The sequence below is a fragment of the Pavona decussata genome, unplaced genomic scaffold (genome assembly GCF_977016875.1).
Source record: "Pavona decussata unplaced genomic scaffold, jaPavDecu1.1 SCAFFOLD_213, whole genome shotgun sequence".
NCBI lineage: Eukaryota > Metazoa > Cnidaria > Anthozoa > Scleractinia > Agariciidae > Pavona > Pavona decussata.
The window spans coordinates 1017501-1031397 of record NW_028145618.1 but is presented as its reverse complement, the minus strand read 5'-3'; the positions used below and the strand labels follow the sequence as shown (position 1 = coordinate 1031397).

Genomic DNA, 13897 nt, shown 5'->3' with positions numbered 1-13897 from the left:
ATGGTAACAAGTTTTATTCTACTTCTTTTCACAATAAACATATAGATACTCTAGAACTATATACTTTGTGATCAGCCTAATTAATCACACTATACAAACCTGTGAGGGTTAATCTGTCATTATATTAAAGTTGTACAATGTTATGCAAATCGTTAATGGGAAAATGACTACAGTACGTTTGCATTTTTAGGATGGAACTGGTGTTTCGATGTTTATTACACCTATTTTAAAATCACTGGTGATCCTTGCAATCCGATTGGCTCTCAACAGTGCGATTTATTCATGAATCACACTATTTCTTAGTCTCCAAATCGCTCCCTTTACCCCATGAAAATAAAATAAAATAATAATAACCACTTAAAAAACGTGTTTCTTGAAGCAGCCTATTATAACATAGACAAAAAGAAATGTGATTTCAAAATGGGTGTAATAAATAACTAAATGTTGAACTTTGCACTCCACTCAGTTCTATTAACAATTATGCTTTTAATAATTTTTATACATGAATGCCATAAGAAGAATAATCTGTGCCCATACTGTTATACAGATGAATCATTATTATCAGACAAACTAGTAACACTAGCACTCCATCTCAATTATTTATGCCTGCAAATTAACTACCATACAGATTCATGGGATTGGATTATCCATCTCTGCTATAAATTCACCCATAATTTTTGACTTCAGCACATTATTTAACTCATTCACTTATTATGTTACACATTGACGTTTGTGTGTTTAATCATGTTATGTAGCCTTCAAGAGACTTATTTTGAGTTCATTGAGTTCAATGAGTGTTCCAAATATTAAGTAAATTAAAAAGTTGTTCTAAAAAAGACCAAATGTTGAATGCAATTTCTATTCTGACAATTTTTCTATTATACAATTTCAAGGAATTTTCATATTTTCAGTGACACTCTTTTTGTGTCTCATAGATAATTCTAGCTGGTATTAGATTTTAAGGGATGATAGTACACATGTAAATTTTTTGTGTTGCTCTCTTCCACTTTCAAGTAGGTAATTTCCCAAATTCCACCACCACCCCCTCCCCCCTTCCCCGAAAAAAAAAAACAATTACACATTGTTAATAATTAGTAATATTCATAGGGAAATAATTATTTTTTAGACCTGTTCTTGGTATGCTAAGTGCCATGTTTCCAAATGTACCTATAGTTGCACTGACAGTGACAGCAACAGAGAAAACAAGAGATATAATTTCAAATTCCTTAGAGATAGTGGATCTTGTCATCATATCATTGAAGGGAACTCAAACAGAAAGACTAGGACATATTTTACACTGCTGCTAGTTACCACAAACATGAAATAGAGGCCTTCTTGCTGCCTTACATCGCAAAGCTAAAGGAGCTGAGGGAGATGTCCCTTACTGTACTTTATTCAAAGTTACAAATTTGTGGGGAACGGCGCTCCAGCCATTTGTGATCGTCGCTTGAGCGAGAAGCAGTTTGCACCGATAGGCTCGGGAAATTTAGCCATTCAATGGCGTAGAACTGCGAGCTCTTTCACTTTTGTCTCAGCCAACGAAAGCTCTTGCGAAGATAGACTCTTTTTCATTAAAGACTGCAATTCTTAAATGTTATTATTTTTTTTTTTTGTGAAAGCAAGGTTGATGGAGTTTTTTTAAGGAAAATTATCATCGAGCGAAACTTCCCTTCCCGATACTCTAACTGAGACTTTTGCCAACTCTACACCGTGTTTCCTTCACGAAACTATTGACAGATCAGTGGTTTCTAATTAAAACCCGTTTGATTATAACACCTACAGATGTTTAAAACATTTGCCAACGGCTTTTTCGGAGAATCTTTAGCGATTTTTTAGCGTCCGCCATCGTTTTGCATTTCTTTTTGACGCTATTATTATTTTTCGCGCCAGGCCGCCAGTCGCCGATCCCTCGCTCTGCCGCTAACATTTTCACTTCCGTTTCAGATTTCTATTGTTGAGAACTAGCCAATCAAATCCTGTGTCCCCAGAGCCTCCTGTCCCTCGTGCGAAGGCCCCGCCGGCTAAGAGGGACAGGAGGCTCTGGGGACGAGAATGGTCCCTCGTGCGAAGGCCCCGCCGGCTAAGAGGGACAGGAGGCTCTGGGGACGAGAATGATTATAAAGCTGTTTCCAGGAGTTTTTCATGTTTTTGCGTCCAAAGAAAGTCCTGGGGCCCGTTTCTCGAAAGTCCCGGTAACTTACCGGGCCCGTTAAGTATATTTTTAAATGTTTTCTCGCCGATTACACAGTGATTAGAGAAATGATACTTGGCCAATTTTTTCATGGAATTATAAGGTTTTAAAATTTAGTATTCAAGGCTAACGAAAATGGACTTCTGCTAAGAAACATTTATCACCAAAGACCGATAAGTTACCGGGACTTTCGAGAAACGGGCCCCTGAATGTTTCTTCCTATTCCTTGGAAATAAATTAATATCTAGCAAAACAGCCATATATTTTCCGTAAGTGCATAGAAAGTCGAGACTCGTATTTCCATGATTCTTCTCCAGTTTTCAAAAACTGATCGTACCACGATATAACCGCTCACGTCTCTACATAAAGAGTCTTGAGCCCTGAGTTGCAAGATTTGTGTCTGAAAATATTTTACGGCAAATTTTAGATAAAATGTTGACCAAATGCTGAAAAAAGGGTCACAGGGCTGTGCCTCCCTTTAGAACGGTACGGTCAGGACAGCTGTAGCCTTCAGCGGAACAAACGCCACTGAGATTTGTACTTTGTCCTTTTTATTGCATTTTAAGGTACACAGATGCAGTCGCACATGTAAATTGTGTGTTGAAAGCCCGGGAGGGGGGGGGGGGGTACTAAAAAAAATTAGTACGGGGAGGCTCCGCCTCGAGGTCCGTCCCCTTACCCTTTCATATACAATTTTTGGCGGGAAAGGTACCCCTTTCATGGACCTTCCATTGACAAATGGTACCTCTTTCGTAAATCTTCCATTCACAAATGGCACCCCTTTCGTATATCTTCCATTCACAAATGGCACCCCTTTCGTATATCTTCCATTCACAAATGGTACCCCTTTCGTATACCTTCCCTTGGAAAAAAACTTGAAAGGCCCCTTTTAATACCTAAATGACAGATTTCGCTATCCTTTCATACACTTTGACTCTTGAAATCCCTACCCTTTCATATACCTGAAGCGTGAAAAAGGTACCCGTTTCGGGCGGAGCCTCCCCGGATAGGCCCGGGTAGGCGCGATAAGGCCAAAAATGACCAAATTTTGAAAAATTTTAAAGTCGGCATTTTTCTCTCGTTTAAGTCCCTAGGGAGCTCGGGGTGTTGAAAACATCACTTGGGAATCATTTTTAAGTACAAAAAAAGCCCTGCAGTTTAACATATTTTAATTACTCTTAAATCACGCAATACAAGGTTTACAGCCCTGGCAAAATGTTTGAGTTTTGACCGCAAAGTGACTTCATCCTTTGTGAACTATTTCTTTGTCCACGCTGCCTTGGGAGGCCTACAAAGTGTCGCGGGGGACGTTTTAGGACACGCTGAAGCGATTGGCACCTTTTCCAAGAAAATTTTTTCGAGGTTAAAAAATCGAACTTTTTCCTTTGGGAATTTCAGGAATTTTTTGCTTTGTTCTCATTGTGATTCATGCAGCATTTTATACATCGTTGTGTTGAACGCAGTGAAAGTTAAATTGTTTCGATATCTGGTTTATATTAGAGCTGGTGGTAGTAAAGGAAATATCATTGTATTATGGTGAATTTAAAGGTCGGAGAAATAAAGTTGTATCAGTTTCTATTAGGTAACAGTATAGTAATTTAGGAATTCATTGATTTACTGTATTTAAAATACATTTTCTTGGCATTTGAGAGGAGTTAAAATTAAAATTATCTGGGGAAGCAAGCCACGGGATCCTTCCCCCTCCCCCCTTAGTTGGCCCATCTTACTCAATTGCCTTTCAAGCCCCCCCCCCCCCCCCCCTCTCTTCCACTTAAAGGGCCCTGTAAAGATATACTTGAGCACATGTGCAATCCGATTGGATAGTTTAATGGGGCTTGACATTATTGACGAACAGAATTTTAGACTAAACCGATCAGTACTTTGATTGTTTAGTCTTTATCGTCACTCAATAAGGACCCTAATTTCCGGACTGGAGCGAAGTGTTTTGCACTCCATTGACATTGTTTTTGCACATTTTGTTTATTTTTCTTAGCGGCAATCACACGTGAGATTCCCGCCATTTTTGTGTGTACTGCGCTTGCGCAGAAGACACTAAGCCATCAAATCTTGAAAACTGAAGAAAAAGTTTGTTAAAATCAATAATCCGTAGGTAATCAATAAATTATCGCACTTCCAATCTCAGCCAATCACAAGTGAAAACAGAGCGATTAAATATGTCCGAACATAAATCCCTATAAACTCAAGTCATGGAACGAGGTTACTCAGTGCAGTCATTGTATGCTGTTCGGGAGTGCGGTGAAGACTTGTAGCAGTGGGGATATACGAAGCGTGTTTTGCTGAGGATAAGTTTTAGTTTTGTAATTTACTTTTTACGTAAAAAGTTGGAGGAACAATTTAATGTTTTGGAGCGTTGTTTACTTCGCTGGAGCGTTATTTACTTCGCAGAAGTTTAATCGGCCAATGAATTAGTCATGAATCGTAACTGTGCTCTTCTAGCACCGGATGAAGCAACGCTGTCTGTTGTTCACAGAACCTTGAAGATGTTTAGAAATTCACAAAGCCACCCACCTTGTTCAAAAATAGACCCACTTCGGTAACAGATCGACCCACTTTGGTCTCAAACTCAAGGTACACTAGCACAGTTACAAAAGCAGAACACAAATAAAATTCGGGAAGGAATGCGGGCAATTGTAAACAAATATCTTATCCTATCCACCAGAATAAATTGCACTTAAAGATATCTTTTTTCCTATATTCCTTTCCCAAACCTACTTTTTTCTCTGTACCTTGGGTTGTTTTCAAATCTATTGTCTTTTAGGTACCGTTTTTACCTTTCATATGTTCTCGATCTTTCCAAATGTGTAAAAGTTGCAGAGATTTTCAGTCAGAAAGGAATGCGAGCAATTGCAGTTTTACGCAGCAGCAACACAAAATATGTCAACTTGATTTGCCACAAATTAGTTTGCACATTACACAAGAGTAAATTGGCTTCAAGAAAACTGTTTCCATATATTCCTGTCCTAAATCTTCAATTTTCTTTAAGCCTTACAGAATGTGTTAAATACAAGTATCGTATGAAATTTATCGATGTTCTCGAGACTCTGTGTGACAAAAGTCAACATATGGTGAGCTTGCACTTGACAAAGCGCGATGGAGGTCGTGATGTATCTGTTGCATACTTGCATCAAGTAGATCTTCATGATAATAATTGGAGGAAAACAGTGAGACAAAGACAAAGAGACTACAATTGCAAAGCGTATAAAAGTTGGAGCCGTGAACCATCTAGGATAAATTTGAAAAAAGATTTTAAACGCAATGAAGAAACGAATGATTCGAAGAACTCTAAAATTAAAAATCAGGAATTTGTCTCCCCCTTCATCTAGACTAAGAAGCATAGCCGCTAACTATAAAACTTACTGTATTATGCATAAATACAGAAACGATAGTTTCTTCAGTAAGTTTTATTGTAAGCGTCGTAATATTAAGGTAGTCTCCTTGAGTACCGCAGCGAAAAACAAAGAAATCAAAAACAGTTCATTTGATAAGATTAGCTCCTCCGCACGAAAGATTTTAAAGAGATATCCAATTATTTCTTACTCAAATTCCTTTTTTTGTCACAGAAAAAGTAAATTACATGTGTTATTAAAGTCAACACTACTTCAGGATATATTTCCAAACATTTCTTAAGCAAAATCACCAAATTGTCTAAAAATCTGATCATGTCACAAACTATAATGTCTCGAGTCTAAATACCACAGGACCCACTGTTAATTGCGTTTGACATGAATGCCGTACTTCATTTATACACTCTTGCCATGATACCCGAGCATCTATATTACAATAGCAAAACAAATGCTAAACGATAAAAAGGAACAACGTTTCGGGGTCGTCATGACGCCATTATCAATATCCAATCGGACTCAATTCAAGCTAAACTATTTACGTGACATTATATATTCAGACATTATGTTAATTTTTTTTGGTGAACTATTTCTGACATTGACTTCAACTATTTCTATCACTTCGAACTTGATAATGGCGTCATGACGACCCCGAAACGTTGTTCCTTTTTATCGTTTATCTTTACTTGTCTATGTATAACCAAACCTTTACTTATAAAACAAATGCTACCTTTATAAAACAAAAACAACCACCTGCACACACTGTCACATTGAAATAAGTCCCAAACAAAACGAAAAAATAGTACAAATACCCTCTCCAGTTCTTGATGAATTGAATTTCATGAGTTATTTTGCCCCGTTACCTGACATTCTGCAGTAGACACCTGTACGCATTGCGGACCTATTTTTATCATTGTTAGCCTACATGATTATGGCTCTCTCTCGGGGACAATCAGAGAGAAAGAATCCTTTGTGTTTTTTCTACAAATATAGAGACATGTGTCTTAAACTGGATAATGCTTCACTGAATTGTACGTACAGTGCATCTTCTGAGATTAAAACTTTCTAAACGTTTATTCAGATGATTACACTGTCTCTTGTATGTATAGTACTATACAACAGCTATGAAAGAATGCGTTACCATAGTAATAATGTGGCTGACTGAGGTATATCAATTCGCTGTATATAAAGTACAAATTAAACGTCGAAGTTTGACATGACAACATTTTGACTCTAGGACTTGATGAAATAGTTCTTAACAGATGATTGTCTGAGATAGAGAAGAGTCGACTTTCATTAAAGTGTTGAATTCTACGTGCAGCACATCACACTGTTTCAGTGGTCGCTTAAAAGAGCTTACACACAAAGCAAAAAGCTCTTGGTAATTCCCAAAAGTGGTCGTGGTCGCTTACGGGAGCTTTTACTTAGATAAGTTTGCGTTAAAGTTGAAACAGGGTTTCACAGTGTCGGTCGTTACTAGAGCTGGTTGCCTAATAGAACCATCTCAAGGAGAGCTTCGACTGCTTATGGACAGTAAATTAGAAATTGGATCATTAAAGTTGTTATACTCTGTATACTCGACTCACTTGTATTTCAGTCGACTAGCTAGCTAGTGCAAGTTAGAAATTGCGCTGACTAAACTAGTTCAAAAGTACTGGTACATCCTGTAGGTAATATTTCTCTGGCGTGATTTCATTTCGAGTAGTACCCCGACTCGCAGTGCGGACACTCAGGAACAACTTTTCTTTTTAAAACAGATATTCTTTGACTTCGTTCAAACATTTGAGTGCTATGCCTGGCATTCTTTTAAGTTCTGCAAGCCTTTTCACATTGTACAAACAGGATTGAGAAGGGACGAATCACAGGGTTTAAAAGTTTTGCGGGCCTGCACGACTCCTGCAGTTCGCAAAAAGATTGCTCTTAAAGCCTTTATAGCTTAGCTCTGCTTAATGATGTTAATCTTGATCACGAAGGGAAAAACTCAAACATACTGAATGGTGATTTTATTAGGAGCCATTAGGAGAAGTTTTTGATATGTTTAAGATAAACCTATTTTGAATTCTTATAGGGATTACCGCTGTACACTCGTTCCCAGACTCCTGTTCCCCGTTCTTCGTTCCCGGTTTTAGTAACATCCTATATCACGCTTTGGTGACCTGTGAACAACTCAGCCAATAAACACTCTCTAGCTCATTAACAAACAAACAAAAAAATATCGCAAAGAACTCCCCATGGTTCCTAGAAGATCACGTTCGTCTTGATTATAATAATCATAATAATAGATATTCCGGTCCACTGCACAGCTATCTGCATTCACTAGTTGGCTCATCCTTTGATTTCCTTTCTTTTTGTAAAGTGAGTCATGTTATGTTGTGGAGACCCCTGTTCAAACTGGAATGTGGGGAAGGCTCTCATTCCTGAGTTGACATGCGTGGTACAAGGAGCCGGTCAGCAAGTTTATCCTATAAGATAAAGAAACGAATCAACAAGTTTTTCGAAATTGATTTAACTATAAAAGTTAACGTTAAAAGAGAACGACGTTTCGACCGTCCGACGGTCATTTTCAAGTTCAAAATGAGAAGTAAAATATGTGCTTATATACAATTGTGAAAAAACTAATGAGATGCTGACTTAAAAAGCTCTAAGATATTCACATCTAAACAATATCAAAAATAATAGCGTGAATGATAAATACAAAGGAACACTAAAAACGATAAAAGGTATTTAAAAGGTATTTAAAAGTGAAATAATTAAACAAATAACTTCGCGACTCGATCCGCGCGAAGTTATTTGTTTAATTATTTCACTTTTAAATACCTTTTAAATACCTTTTATCGTTTTTAGCGTTCCTTTGTATTTATCATTCACGCTATTATTTTTGATATTGTTTAGATGTGAATATCTTAGAGCTTTTTAAGTCAGCATCTCATTAGTTTTTTCACAATTGTATATAAGCACATATTTTACTTCTCATTTTGAACTTGAAAATGACCGTCGGACGGTCGAAACGTCGTTCTCTTTTAACGTTAACTTTTATAGTTAAAGATAAAAAAAGGATGAGATTCTAATCTAAATGTTATAGGCATTTTAGTACAAGGCTTCAATTTTTTTAGGGTTAAGAAAATGTCTGCTGGATAGGCTACTTTCCCATCACAGTGTTCCTTCCTCATCAGGATTAAAGTAAAAGAATGCAGCGCATGCCTTGAGTTATGTTTATGGTTCTGTGAAGGAGATAAAAAACGTGAAGTTTTGGCACTCGTAACACATAATCTTTGTTTACTGCATAGTTTTGCTCACACTGTGCACTCCTTACCATAGCTTCCACCAAGTTGATGTGATAGTGAATTCCACCATCTTTGTCTACTTTGTGCATGTGTTGTCTCTCAGGGTCGCCAGCCACAAGTACTGCAGTTTCACCCTCCATCTGATAAGAACAACAAAAGTTAACTTAAAATTTAATGCAGTCCAAATTTCTGTCAGCAAAGAATTTTGTAAGTTATCCACTGTTACATAGTCAGCATTCCTACAATTAAATAGCACAGCTGTGTTCATTACTCCCTTCCCACACACTTTGTACATAAATTTCCTTAAAGTTCCCAGAATGTGCTGAGGTGACCAGTATCTAATTTCTCCTTTCAATATTACTGTTTGATTAAACATACAAGCCATGAGAATAAGGAAAATAATCACAAAAATGAAAATTATGTCTTGAGTTTCAATCATACTCTCCTAACTAGTGCTCCCAATACGAAATACCATGTATACGAATAACAGCAAGGAGAACATGTGTTGAAATAGTGCTCCCCATACCAAATACCATGTATACGAATAACGGCAAGGAGAACATGTGTTGAAATATTGCAGAGAAAGTATGAAGGGGTGAGTTATTCGAGGGAGCAGGGATGGCACAGTGGTGAGAGCACTTGGCTCCCACCAATGTGGCCCGGGTTTGACTCCCGGACTCGACGTCACATGTGGGTTGAGTTTGTTGTTGGTTCTTGTCCTTGCTCCGAGGGTTTTTCTCCTGGTTCTCCGGTTTTCCTCCCTCCACAAAAACCAACATTTCCAAATTCCAATTCGATCTGGAATCTGAGGGCCACGGGTTTGTCAGTCGTCAGACTTTTAAGTGTCACCCTCGTTAAAAAAAGGTGATTATTTATTTATTTATTTATTTATTTATTTATTTATTTATTTATTTATTTATTTATTCACACCATTCCAGAACAGCACGATTGCTGAAAAATTCCACAAAACCTCATGGGGAAAAAAACCCTCTTACATATGACAGCAATGTTTTGGTTGCTAAATTTTGGAAGAACTCCTTGAAATAGCCATGGTAAACGCAGCCACCCAGGAACTATTATTAATTTGCAGGCAAAGCATAGAGCCATGAAAAAAAAAGTATAGGAAAAAATTATTTCCCTTTGTTGTAGTTCCTGTCTATCCTGCAGGCAGTGGCCATTTTGAATATTTGCGGCTTGGTTGTCTATAACGTGGAATGGGACCAGATTGTAAGTTTGAGAAATCCTCAGAAATGCTGAGAATAATAAAATAACTCTTTACTGGAATCCTGAATGGTTTCTGAAGGAGCCTTGATTCTAGTCCTCACATTAGTTGCCTCTGCGTAAATTTTGCAAAATGGGCACTACTCACAGAAAAGATACAAAGAACAAAGGTTCACCATCATCATCACAAATTCTGTGTTAATTATAACTAATTCCCCATCCTCTTCATTCTTAATCCTCCAACAATCTCCTCAAAATCCAGCTCCTCTGTGTTTTCATATTCTTCATTCTGTTTCTTCATCTTGACTTCAACTTGCTCATCCCAATGACCTATGGCAGCAACAATATCAAGCTTTTCTTGCTGGAGTATGATACCATGTTTTTTTAGGTACAATTTAAGGAGAGACATCCCATTTATGCAACCATGCATCATTCTTGATACACACGTGTCCAAAGTGTCCCGAGTTGAGGAAATAAAACTGAGACATGTTGATGATGTACATGAAAGAGTGCCTGTAATGTCTAAAGTTAATTTGTGAGAGGAAAAAGGACACTCGAACAAAAACAAACAAACAAACAAACAAACAAACAAAAAGCAAACCAAAACCATGCAGCCAAACTACAGGCTGAGCACACCTCTATCAGAACTTCAGAAGACTGCCCCTGCAATGAAGGCATGCTTAATTTCCTTTGAGAGCTTAAAGAGGGAGCTTAAAAGGGAAGAACCATAAAGAAAGTGATGATGGTGATGATGATGATGATGATGATTACATACAATTAGCAAGAAAGTCTGAATTGAAGAAGTGGCTGAGAAGTGGAAAGTTGACAGTTTCATTAGCAGGGCTTCCCAATTATTAGGATTTAGGATCAGTTCCTTGTATGCCATGTATATAACATATTTCACATTAAAATTTTAATTGACAACTTTCTTTTATGAACTCGAGACACATTTTCTTCATTACGCGGGATGCCCTGAAGGCATACCGTGTATAAAAATGGGCTCCATATCTTTTTTTTTTTTCATGGTAGCTTCAAATCTGCGCATTAATCCATTGAACTCTGCCCTCTCTTAGTAGGGATGTATTGTTCTGATTGTCTTCAACAGCATCGCATATATCGCGGGGGAGGGGAACCACTCATCTCTACCTGTGTGACGTCAAATAATCATTTGACTTATTCATTAAACTTGGACTAAATTCTGCTCTCCCTTAGAGGGGATGTTTTTGTCGCTATTGTGGCGACCATATTGTTTACATGTTTTAGACTAAACTATGCCGTTTTCAAAAAGAAAATTAACTCTTTTGAAGAGGTAAATCGAAAGAATAACGTAACGTCTAAGAAGCACTCGACAGTTAAAACGGTGGAAAATGGACAGCTCGCGGCGAAGAAATTTGGTATTGACTGGTCAGATTGTGTTCTGCAATGCAGACAGAAAAGGTCAAGCTAAAGCTTAAGCTTAAAACGTTACCTGTGCTGTCACCGGCTTTGTCGAACTGATGTTTAAACCTTACTGGAAATCGACTTCATAAAAAAATAAAGGTTTGATTGTCAGTTTCTACTTAAAGTTTTCGTGTTCATTTAGGCCGAAAACTTTTTGTCTCTCTTTAATTTTTGTGTTCTACAATAATATTGTCTTCTGTCTTCTGAGTCAGATATGTAATCTGGGCCAGGTCATGACGTTTTCCGAAAACAATTTCCTGTATGATCTCGAATAATGTAATATAAATAGCCCTGAATAGCGCGTGAGTTAGATATGTATCTGCCCTTCAGAAAGAAATTTCCGGTATGTTCTCGAGTACCGTAACTCAATATTTAAATTGCAGAGACTGGGACGTAGCGAAGATGGCGGACGTGTTTTTTTACACTCTGACCATGCCTGCCTAAAATCGTGCTTGGCGTTGACAAACTATTCGTAACCATGAATTCTGAGGCGACTGTTGAAGAGCTAAATACTCCAGCTACAAAAGATAACCCAATGAAAAGAAATAGGCAACAAAGAAGTCCGGAAACTGACGAAGAAGAACAACAAGATGGCGCCACCACGTGCGCCGAAAGACTCAAAGAAAAAGAAAAATTGTACAAGGTCTTCCTTATGCTACCCGAGTTTGAGCAACTTAAAGTGAGAATTAAGAAACTGGAGGAAGAAAAATAGAGTATGTCAGAAAGCCTTACATTTACGCAGAATGAAGTGAAAGAGTTAAAAGTTCAGCTTGAGTCGACTACCGCTAGCTTGCAGGACGCAAACAAAGAACTTGCTAAGCTTAATGAGCTCGAGCGATGCCAAATAAAACAAGAATGTTACAATCGCTGAAACAATATTCAATTCTACGGAGTAAAAGATTGTTAGAAGGAATCTGCAAAAGACACTGACAGAGCACTCAGACTTTTTTTAAACAAAGAAATGAAGATTCGTCAAGAACATGTGAGCAAAATCCAGCTTGAACGAGCGCATAGGATACCAACAAGGCCGGTCGCTGACAAAAAACCTTACCCAAGACCTATTACAGCGAAAGTGTCATTGTATCAAGATAAAGAATTTATCAAGTCCCAAATCAAGAATCTACGAAAAGGCGCAAAGTGCGGTGTAGCTGACGACTTTCCTCTGGAGGTCGATGAAATCAGGAAAGACCTTCAACCAGTTCTAAAAAAAGCCAGGAGTGAGCAGAAAACTGCATTCTTCAACGTGGAGAAACTTATAATTGATGGCGTTGTTTATCGAGGCCCTGAAACAAGGTGCTTTTTTCCGATCTACGGTCGCCTTATGGAACGTGGTAACCCTACAATTTAATTGAACTAGTAAGTCATGGTCAAGTCCTTTCGGGTACTTTTGTCCCCCGTCCTAGCCAGGAGAGTGTGCCGATCGATTATAAGTTTAGGTCTAGTAGCTATGTATTTGTGTAGAGATTTCAAGATTCATCAATGTCTAACCGTTTTCGTATACGTCCTCTTCGCGACATATTCCACTACCGTACCTAGTTCTGCTTACCATTTATTTATCATGTATGCTTTGTTATTTCTCTCTTTCATAAGCAGAATTAAATGATATGAAATTTTCATTTAGAATTATCTATTCTAGTATGATGTGTAATAATTGTTTGGATATGTCAGATTATACTTTGTTTATTAATTATAATGGACAGAAGTAATGAACATGTAAACGTTTATATGCATTTTAAGTATTGTAGTAAACTGTGCTTAATGCAGTGTACTGTAACCGTAAGCAGTCCAAATGTAGAGTTATGAACTGTTGTAATTGTTACAGTAATGTAATTAGTGTTAGTACTTATAACATTGTAACATAACGCAGAATAAAAAAAAAATAAAAAATATTTAAATTGCGAAGGGAGGATAGCTTTAAAAGTCTGTGAAGCAAATCAGGCACAGCATCACGCATAAATGAGTTGATGAGTTGATTAATTGATGTGATGTCTTACAAGATTTTATCAACTTAATAAATGTAGATGTAGGTGTAAATGCCAGTAAAGGCATTTTGTTTTAGGAAGTTTGCTAATACTTAATTTCCCAAATATTTCTATTGAATGATGGCCTTTTCAAATTACATTATGTTTTCAAATCATGAAAGTCTTCTAGTATTTCGACAGGTTTAGAGAAAAGCTTTAGAGACAATTTGTTTTTATCTAGTTGTCCATATTCTGAGAAAAATTTTAATTTGAGCACCATTGATGCAAAAGGTAAGGGACTATCAATTAAATTCCAAAGCGTTTTTGACGTATTTACTTAGTTTCAGTAGTTTCCGTAGCACCCAAAGAATCATTGGTACGTTTCACATAAGATTGCCATTTTTACCCTTTTACCAACAGGTAAAAACTAACGATATA

General features: G+C 37.4%; 1 protein-coding gene across 4 annotated transcripts in view; it reads right to left on the bottom strand.

Annotated features, from left to right (window-relative positions):
- Positions 1-6600: 6600 nt before the first annotated feature.
- LOC146460470 (uncharacterized) overlaps positions 6601-13897 on the bottom strand; it is a 50229-nt gene continuing 42932 nt past the window's right edge. For 2 of the 4 annotated variants that reach the window (XR_014857639.1, XR_014857640.1), the window contains 2 exons: positions 8867-10388; positions 7977-8015 (listed from right to left, as the gene is read on the bottom strand). Coding sequence is in view for 2 of the 4 variants with exons in the window: in XM_085088191.1 (XP_084944317.1) it covers positions 7965-8015; positions 8867-8977 (162 nt within the window). In the remaining 2 variants the exon portion in view is untranslated. Of the gene's footprint in view, positions 8016-8866; positions 10389-13897 lie in introns of all 4 variants that reach the window. The other 2 variants (XM_085088191.1, XM_085088192.1) reach the window with 2 other exon arrangements.